We start from the raw sequence: 10,039 nt of genomic DNA, 5'->3' as shown, positions 1-10,039 counted from the left end.
CTGGGTCAAAGAACAAGGCCGTGAGGGCTCCCCTTCCAGCTGCCCTCCAAGCACACATCACCTGTAGATACTCAGCCTTTTCTGGACGAGCCCAAGCGGGTTATAAACAAACCTGGGATATTTTGATCACTTTCTGGCATCTTAGTTGTAGCGATTATGCTGAAAGATCCCAAGACTAGTTTGACACGAGAAAAAAGGTCCACATGTCACCTCAGAAGACCAATGGAACACCTAGAATGAAAGTCCAGAGAGTGGAAAAGGCACGTTCTTCCCCGTCCCCGCATCGTGTGGGAGCCTCCTCAGCTGCCTAAGGTCCACTTTATCTGCCGGGCAGGGCCGGTGGGGCTGCGGAAGGCCGGGGTCCGGGTCCGGAGGGCGAGGGCGGGGTCGGGGGTCTGGGCTCGGAGGGCCAGGTCCAGGACCAGAGGGCGGGATCCGGGGTCAGGGGTCAAGGTCCGGAGCCGGAGAGCCAGGGCTGGGTCGGGGTCCAGGTCCGAGGGCAGGGATCTGAGGGCGGGGTCCGGGTCGGGGGTCGGAGGGCGGGATCCGAGTCCGGAGGCCAGGGCCCTGAGTCGGAGAGGGAGTCAGAATCCGGAGGGCCGAGGTCAGGAGGTGGGGGTCGGGGTCCAGGACCGGAGGGCGGGTCCGGGGTCCAGGACCGGAGGGCGGGTCCGGGGTCGAGGGTCGGAGGGCGGGGTCCGGGGTGGCGGGTCTGGGCCCGGCCTGGCTCTGCGGGAGCAGTACGGACCGCCCCTTGGCCCCAGCGCCCCGCCTCCCAAGGCGGCAGCCATGGCGGCCTGGCGGGTCCCGGCGTCCGTGGGCGCTGCGCTCGGGAGGCAGCCGTCCGCCGCCCCGCCGCCAGAACCGCCCCGGGTCGGAGAAGGGTTCCGACAGCGCCTCAGCTTCACCCTCTGCTCCGCTTCGCAGGGAGACTGCGGCGGCTCTGGGCCCGACTCGCAGGGCGGGCCGGAGGGAGCAGCGAGGCGTCCGGCGAGCAAAGAGTTAACAGCGGCAGAGCGGAGGATCTCGGAGCTTCACGCCGCCGCCTGCGCGGTGAGGCCCCGCCCCGTCCCTCACGGGCACCCGGGTTGCTCCGCCCCGCCCCGCCCGGACCGCAGCCCCAGGACCACGCGCTTGCGCAGTGAAGCCCCTCCTCCCCAGACACCCCGCCCCGCCCTCCGCGGCAGCCCCGCCCCCTGCAGCCCCGCCCTCCCGGGCCGCCTGGTGATAGGTGCGCCTGCGCGTCCCCGGTCTGGAGAGGGATTGCCGGAGGTCGGTGCACTTCTGCCTCGGGCCTCTGACGGCGTGCAAGGTTACCGCTCAGAACTTTTCGCTTGAAAACTGGCCACAGTTTCCTATTCCGGGCAAAGAGTTAACGTGGATCTATCCTGAGTATGAGCGCGACTCCTTTCTGATCAGTGTCCGAGCTAAACTCCGGTCGCAGTCTAGGGCCTGTCATCACTGTCCTGTGTGTGTGTGTGTGTGTGTGTGTGTGTGTGTGTGTGTGTGCGCGCGCGCGCGTCTGTGTTTGGGGTTGGGGGAGTGGTGTAAGGCATTGATAGAGGAGGTAGAGGAGCTGAGAAGTCACAGGGAAATATGTGTGTGTTTATCTGCAGTATCAAACACTGCCATCCAATGATTTCAATAATGAAAACATAAAACATGAACTTATTTTTAATTTATTTTAATTTTTGCTATCATCCTTTCGTCCTTTCCACCTATCGGAGCAGAGTTACAAAAGAAAGTATAAATAGGCCTTTACATTTTTACTAGACAATCTAGAGCTGTGTGTTCTTCTGGTTTGGGGATTTGACAATTGCTTGTTAGCACCAATATCAAAACTTATCACCTCCCTTAACGCTTTCTGACACAGACTACATACGTTCAAGGGTAGCATGTTTATATTTGTATCATCTTGAAAGAGCAAGTGAGTTCTGTGATAAATATATATAGAAAAGATACAAAAGTAGCCTGTTGAATATACTGCGGGTGACCAGCACTTGACATGACTAGTGTTATTTGGTCTGGCCTGAACCAGGGGAGCAGAGAAGAAAACCTTGGAGGTTGCCTAAGTTGACTTTTTTTTTTCCACGGTTAGTTAGTAGGCCCTGAGATCCACTTCTGTGTTGAAACTTTTGCACAAAGACTCTTTAGGAAACGACTGGCAGCTTTTGATGGTTCTTGTTTATACTCTTTTGAAAATAATGTGTAATTTGTTCCCACACTTCACTATATAAATGTGGTAAATAGAAGCAAAAAGTATCATTCTCTATAGAGCAAACACCAGTGGCCTGGAACGACCAGCTCAATCGGCCCGGGAAGGGAAAGAAACTTTTTCTCACTCAAGGAATTCACACAGTTTCATCAGTGTCAGAATCGCAGGTTAAATGGCTGTCTAGGAGACCATAAGCAAACCCAATAATGAGCTTCTTGTTTTTGTTGTTCAACAAATCAGAGCCCCCTCACAGTGGTCCTTCTTCCACACCTGCAGGCAGGTAGCTCTCTCACGTGTGCTGACCTGCATCACTGGGCATCTTGTTCTCCAGTCAGACTGTCAACACTCTTGCCCTGCCTTTGTCTGTTGCCACCATGACCTGAGGCTCACTTACTGAGGACAAATTACATTTGCGTGGGCAGCCATCAGAGTTTCCCCATTGACTTGGAGAGCAGGAGAGCAGCCCAGGCCCAGGAACAATCTGTGAGGCTCCCAGGTTCCAGAAGACCCCCAGCGATGAAAAGCAGAAAGAAGTCTGCTAACAGAGTTCCCAGCGTTCTTTTGCTTTTCTTCCAAGTCTTCCAACACGGACTTAGTAAATAAAGAAGCAAGGTCTTGACAATCGGTCGTTCTAAAGTAGGGTTCAGTGCCGCTGGTTTCATGTAATCTGCTTCTGCGGCCCCAAAGGATTCGGGAGGCCCCTTAGGCTGGCCTTGGGACTTGATGGCTGGATTTCTGCTGCCCTGGGCTCACTTTGCTGGAATGCCTTAGAGGAGGCCTAGGCTTGAACTCTAGTTGTCCTTTTACTCCACGCTTTATTCATGACGCATAGTTGATGAGAAGCTGAACCAGAACAAAATATTCAGCCGCTAAGGAAGACACTCTGAAGAAGTAGTTTGCCGCATACGCAAAAATACATGTAAGAAGATATTTAAGTGTCACGTGTATTTTAATGGAAAGGCTCTATGCAAGAGTGGTGCAGAGTTACTGCGTGGTAAAAGGGTTATAGAAAAAGCCCAGGAGACAGTTCCCCTTCAAAATCTCAAGGCTAAATAATGTCACTCATGTGGCCCAAATCCACAGAAGAGGTTGCATTATTTGTCTTCACACAACGTGCTTGGGACAGCTTTTTAAGACTATGTTTGAATGTAGATAGAGGATGCTTTCTTGACATCTGAAGTGCTGTAGTAAAAGCTGCTTTTGATCAAAGTCGTGAAGCACTGAGTGTTAATATGTTAAAAATAATAGTTTTATTTTGCTTAAAAATGGCACTAACAACACTCCAAAAAAAAAAAGAAAACCGCAAAATATGCAGTGGAGTAGCAGACGATGAAGGTAAGGAAAAGTGTTAAATAATAGTAAAGGTAGTGCTTTTCTCTAAGGACTGTTGGTTTTGATTAGCACCTTTTCTGTAAGTTTAAATCATTATCCACATATTTTAAGTACTGAAATTGCAACTGCAACTTCTGAGTGAAAGTTCATTTTCAGCCTCTTAAGCTCTTAAAGTCATTAAATCACCTGTTATTAAACTTGTTACCTAGAAACTGAATGAAAAATACCTGAGCAGCGGCTACATCGTTATTGGGTATAGAGGAGTTCTTGTTTTTCCATCAACTTCTCACTTTTCTCAAACTGTATATTTTCTCCTTATGTCACATAAAGTTGGATTGTGTATAATGTTGGAATGCATTCAGTCCTTAATTGCAAGTGCCACGAAAATGGCTGGGAAGAAGTTTAATATTGTTTGAAGAAAATGTTGCAGTATTTTATGAGTAGGAATGATGGTGAGGAGATACGATGAATACTGAGATGAATGAATTGTTTGATTTCACTACTCTTCAGGCTGGCCAGCTGAACTACGTGGACCCAGCTACCGGCTACATGGTGCTCACCCGGCTGGCCCACTTGCAGAGGGGCAGATGCTGCGGCTCTACCTGCAGACACGTGAGTACCAGTTCGGCAGGATGGCAGCAGTTTTCGGTGCTTCCGTGACTTCGTAAATACCTATTATTTGAAAAACAAGTCAAATAAAAATGCTAAATAGAACCTGGTGTGCACTTTTCACAAGCTGCTCTGGCCATGGACAATAAAGTCCTTAGGACCAACAGAGGACCTTTAAAGTTAATGGAATTTTGTAACGTTTCACCGTGAGCATCAGTTCCTTGAAACACTGTTTGGAAATTCATGGGAGTTCTTTATTACGAGGAAACTTTTCACGAGGTTTCAAATAAGTTGTGTTTACTAGGCAAGTAGAAAGAGGGCAGGAAAAGAAATCCGGAATATTGCAAACTAGATCCCAGGAAGAAGCATTTATTTTTCATTTTTAGCTGAATAAATAGATACTTGCCTAACATTGACAGGTAGGTTTTTTATAATGATAATGATTTCCTCCCTCCGTGTCCCTCCCTTCCTTTCCTCCTTCTCCATTATTATTACTATTATTATTATTACTACTACTCCCCCTCCCCTCCGCTTTCTTCTCCTTCTCTCCCCCCCACCCCCTGCCCATTCTTTCTGTGGTTGTTTTCTACTGTGTCTTTAAAATAACCATGAAACTTGCTACTCCAAACTTAGTGCTGTACGTTTCCTAAAATGTATATTTCAGCAGCCATATATCTCTATGCTCACTGATTAAAATGAACTAACTATGTAATACTTCCCTACTTTGAACAAAAAATAAATGGGAATGGGTTCTTCCCTCTAACTTTTTAAAAGCATACTACTAGTAAGGTAAATTGTTATACAGTTAAGATTATAAACAGATAAGCTCTGTTTATAGTCCACTTTGACTGTATGTTTGGGGGGCAAGAAGGAGTTATTTCCTCTAAGCGACCTACTTTCTAATCAAGGAATTGACATTAAATGCTTGTATTAACAGTAGCCAGTATTGAAAAATTAAGCCTTCACTTTTATGGATGTTCCTACCTGTGCCATTAGCTGTTTCTAATCAAACCCATAAGAGCTCTGCCTGAATTGAGGACTGGAGAATTTTTTAAGGGTGAGGTTTTGACAGTAAAATTCTTGAAGTTGGAAGGATGCATTTAGGAAGTGATTCTTGGACACTAATTAGAACCATTTGCCAGATGTTGCCATCGTTCTCCTCTTAGTCTATAGGAGGTAGAAAAAATAATCTATAGAACGTTACTAGCAGTCTCTTTTTTTCACCATGAAAAGTGTACTTCTTCGAGATGACTGTTAAATAATTCAACAGTAACTTGTTTTATTACTTTTGCAGTGTCCATATGGTCACGTCAATGTCAAAGATCCATCCAAAAAGAAGCGATTCAATTCACACTTTTATGTTTGAGAAGAATTTCATTGCTGTTCTCCATCTAATTGAGCCTTATTAAAAAAATAAATAAAACCGTAATCCAGAATTGCTTTCTGTGCTGTTAGTACTTGGGCACTAGTTTAATCTTAAACTTAAGCATATATTAATCTTAAACATGTATTAAAAGAACATCAGTAAAATGAAAAAGCTAGCAAATGTTTGTGTGTTTCTTTTCTGAATATAAATTTATTTATTTATTTATGTTTGGCTGCTTTGGGTCTTCGTTGCTGCACGTGGGCTTTCTCTAGTTGCAACGAGGGAGGGCTACTCTTCGTTGTGGTGCCTGGGCTACTCATTGTGGTGGCTTCTCTTGTTGTGGAGCGCGGGCTCTAGGCGCGTGGGCTTCGGTAATTGCAACGCGCGTGCTCAGTAGTTGTGGCACACAGGCTCCGTGGCACGTGGGATGTGGGATCTTCCCCGAGCAGGGCTCGAACGCATGTCCCCTGCATTAGCAGGAGGATTCTTAACCACTGTACCACCAGGGAAGTCTCTGTTTGTGTGTATCTGAAGTGGCACATTGATGATTATTTTCCTTTCTTTTTGCTTCATTATTAGACGTATGTCGAAGAAAGAAAATAATGACTGTTCCATTAACTAAATAGCAGCAATTGGGTCACATTAGTAGCTCTTGATTTTTTTTTTTTATAGCCTCAGTTCTACTGTTTTCTCCTCAGTGTTAGCAACCCAAGGGAGGTTGCTGGCAAACAGAAGAGTTTGAATACATTCTTCCTTTTATTTATATCTTGAGCTATAAGGAGATTGATATAATGCTATATCTTGCAGCATATGAGTATCCAAGAAGGGCCGTTCTGCGGCGAGAAATGCTCTCATCTTCCATCTGTTCTCCTAATAAAACCTTTAAATCATTCCGACTTGGGGGTCAGGCTGCTTAAGATGCTTCGATTAAACCATTCTTTTTTTCTCTCCCCCCCCCCCATTTTATTCCTCCATCTCTGACGGCACTTTGCAGGCTCATCTGTCTTAGGATGTTTTATTAGCTTTACACCTATTTCATTCACTGCTGCGAAGACCCTGGGCTTCAGTCTCCAACCCAGGTTCTGGGTCCCCTCCCCATGCCTCCTTTTCTGTTTCCCTCTGAGGATAGCAGCCCCCAGGAAGCCTTTTCCTTGCAGGGGAAAGCTGGTCAGTGAAATGGAAGGCTGGCTTTACCCAGAGCTGACCCTCAGCTTTTTCTCCCGGCAGAATCGGAATGGTTCTCCAACATCTCAGAGGTCTGCCTTTGTCTCTGCCCGTGGCCCTCAATGAAGGTTTTTTCTAAAGCTTTCTAAACATCTTAAGCAGCAAAAAGACTCTGGTGCCTTCTCCCATATTTGATTCAAAACAAAACACCTTCTAAACTGTAAAATGAGTGAAAAGAAGCCCATTAAGTCTCTAATGTGCCACGTGTTCATTTTATGTCAAATAGTAAGTCGTTTCCCAAAACTGTCGGCGGTTTTGATGTCCCAGTGTTTCTGATGTTCCTGACTGTGGGTCCCTCAGCAGCACTGCCCCGGGGCCCTCCTTGGACGTAAAGAGCAGTGTCTGTGGCCTGGTGTTGCCCTCTCCAGGAACTATTTGGAGGAGAACAGGAGAAGGGATCAGCATTGTGACAGAGGAGGCAGTCAGTCTTTCCAGAAAGGTTTATGGACTCCTGGGGGCCACTTTCCTTTCCACTCTTAGGTCAACGAGCAGCCAGCTAGCTCCACGTTTCCCACTAGACTTGAAGATTACCACAGACATCTTCTGGGTGGGAGCTGTATGGGGCGTTCTTCAGCAGTCCCAAGAGGAAGACCAGAAGGAAATGGAGTGGAGAAGGCCAACTTTCTGGAGACACAAGAGGAGGAGGAAAGCAAAGAGAAGAGTTCTATTTGCTTTTTGCAAGTTCACTTTGAGGCTCCCCCCCAGTCCCCGCCCCCTCCTAAGGCAGTGTTTTGAGAAAGCCCCTTGGCAGATGGGAATAAGGTAAGGGATGCCTCCCTCCTAGAGGCAGCTCTTTCCTTCTCCCAGTGCAGCTCCTGCAGTGCCGAACTGGCCTAAGACGGGAGGACCCTTGCGTGGGACTTTGTGACTCTTCCTGGCAGAACTTCTAGGCTTCCTGGCGACAACAGCCGAGGAGCCGCCGCTGGGGTGTGGGCGGGGAGGGGGACGCTCTTACTCTTTCCTGCCTCTGGAGCCGGGGAGCCGAGGTCTGAAGTTCTCGGCCGCGGTTCTGGGTAGATGCTCGTGAACCACACGTCGGGGATGGCAGCGGCGGGTGCTCCCACATTACACACAATACGGCCACATAAATGGGCCTCGCTGCAAGAACTTCAGGTTCTATTGTATTCGCACCTTGTAAAGTAAAAAGTCAGGTTTCTTACTGGGTGGGTGTGTGTACAAATACCGAGAAATAGACTTCCCAGTTTAAATCAACTCCGCTGCTACTCCACTTTTAAGGTTTTTGCAGAGTCCTGCCGCCGCAAGGCAGGCACCATAAATCAAGGGAGATTGATTTCTAGATTGTTTCTAATACTGAAAGACCCAAGGGGAAGCTGGGGGGTCTTGTGCGGTGTTTAGCGGGGTGGAGGGCGGGGATACGTTCCTGCCGTGGTGGTTCTTCCTTTCGCGGGGAAGGCCCTGCCCTGGGCCATCCTCCCAGCAGGTGGATTACGTGCACATTCCCCCCTCTTCCAAAAGCCACACCGACCCCATTGATTTTGCAGAGCAAGGAAGGGAAGGGCTTTCCCGCCACCCCAGTGCAACCTGGGGCTCCCACACCGGTGTGGGTGTCTTTGGACCAGAAGGGCCTGGAGAAGGGGGAATGCTCCCCGGACGCGGCGCGGGTCTTTGTTCCCCGCAGGGCGCCGTGTCCTAAGGCGACCGCAAGTCTTTCCCGCGCGCCCGGATCCACCGCCGGAGGCCAGCGGGGTCTCCAGACAAGGCTGGGGAAGGGGGCCCACGACCTGGCAAACGGCCATCGGCATGTCGCCTTCCCCTGAGCACTTTGAGGCCTCACGGTCCCCGCCTTTCCCCGAAGGAGCCCCCTCCCCCCACCTGCCCACTGCCTGTCAACACCTGCCTTTTCATTTTCTTTACATTCGAGCAAAGGCTTGAGTTGTGGACGGGACGTCTGACCGTGAAGGAGGATTAAAACTCGGTGCTCTTTTAAACTACCCTGCAACAATTAAAAGGTACTTCTGGGTGCCAGAAGTATCCCCTCCCTCAGGAAAAAAAGAAAGATGTTTAAGTGTGTGTGTGTGTGTGTGTGTGTGGCGGGTGTGTGTGTGTTGGCACCCTCTTGCGCGCCTCTGGAGAGCTCGATCTCTGAGAAAATGTCGTGGAAGAACTCGCAACTGACTCTTGCCCACCCAGGCCCGCGGGATGCCCTGCAGAGCGCCCAAGCCCCACACTGGCTGATCCTCGCCCCTACAAACGGTTTCCAGGTCGGGCTCCTGGCCCAGAATCTCCAGACTTACGCCCCACCATCCTCCTGAGACCGTGGGTGTAAAAGAGAGTAAAAACTCAGAATCATGGGCTCTGGGAGGATTGGAAGATTTCTGGCGATAGCATCTTCCCGTCCGAAATTTGTATTCTGAAGTGTGAGCTTCTGTGTGCGCTTCAGTGCGCGCACGCGCACCTCTGCCTCTCTGTGTGTGTGTGTGTGTGTGTGTGTGTGTGTGTGTGTGTGTGTAGAATGCATGTTTTTATCAAATACCTAAAACGGTTCGTGACCCCAAAGAGGATTAAACCCACTGCTTTGGACACAGATGAGCGGGAGCAACTGAAGATCTTCGGGTCGGTGTCGCCGTCCATCCATTCGACGGCCTAGGCAGCAAGCGGAGGAGCTGAACCTGGGAGGCTTGTCCGCTCCCTGGCTGGGAACACGAACCGAGATAGGGGGGATTCTCGAGGACAGAAGGAGCTAAAGAGGACGGGTTGGGAAGGGGAACGTCGGGGGTGAGGGGAACTTAGAAGGTAAACTAGTAGGAATAGTTGACTGGTGGGACTGGCTAAGTGCAACCAAGGGTTCCGGTAGAAAGAGGGACCCTACCGGGGTGCTCTGAGCTACATTCCGGGACGTGGGACAGAAAGAGAAAGCCTGAGGGCTTTGATTCGCGGCTCCTGCTGGATCCCTTGCCAGCCCTAAGCTGTGGGCAGAGCTTGCGGGGCGGGCGAAGGGGTGGGTCTACCCCTGCACAGTCCCACGGGCCCCCATCCCGGGCAGTGGTCTCCTGCGGCTCGCTGATGTGCGGGATCCCCCAACCCCCTGCGCGCTCGGCCCGCGCCCTGCGGAGGAGCCCCTGCTGTAGCCCAGGGGTGGAGGGGCAGGAAGGGAACGCGGCAGCCCCACCCGGACCCGCACCGTGGAGCGGCCAGTCTCTCTGCTCACACCCCTTCCGCATCCGCGCTGGAGCCTCCCAGAGGTCCCCCCGCCCCCATCTCTGAGCGCGAGGGGCGCACCGGGTGGGCGAGTAGGTAAATAATTGGCCAGAGGCCAGGCTTCCCGGTTCTCT

General features: G+C 50.1%; 1 protein-coding gene across 1 annotated transcript; it reads left to right on the top strand.

The window, feature by feature from the left end:
- Positions 1–740: 740 nt before the first annotated feature.
- On the top strand, positions 741–5,702 carry LOC309836258 (uncharacterized protein C1orf53). Its single transcript, XM_082676162.1, has 3 exons — positions 741–1,053; positions 4,058–4,159; positions 5,451–5,702. Exons 1-3 carry the CDS (start codon positions 790–792, stop codon positions 5,520–5,522), a joined length of 438 nt encoding a protein of 145 aa, XP_082532288.1. The 5' UTR covers positions 741–789; the 3' UTR covers positions 5,523–5,702.
- The last annotated feature ends 4,337 nt before the right edge of the window (positions 5,703–10,039 follow it).

This window comes from Grampus griseus (genome assembly GCF_964374135.1).
Source record: "Grampus griseus genome assembly, chromosome: 1".
Taxonomy (NCBI): domain Eukaryota; kingdom Metazoa; phylum Chordata; class Mammalia; order Artiodactyla; family Delphinidae; genus Grampus; species Grampus griseus.
This window is presented reverse-complemented; position numbering and strand designations above follow the sequence as displayed.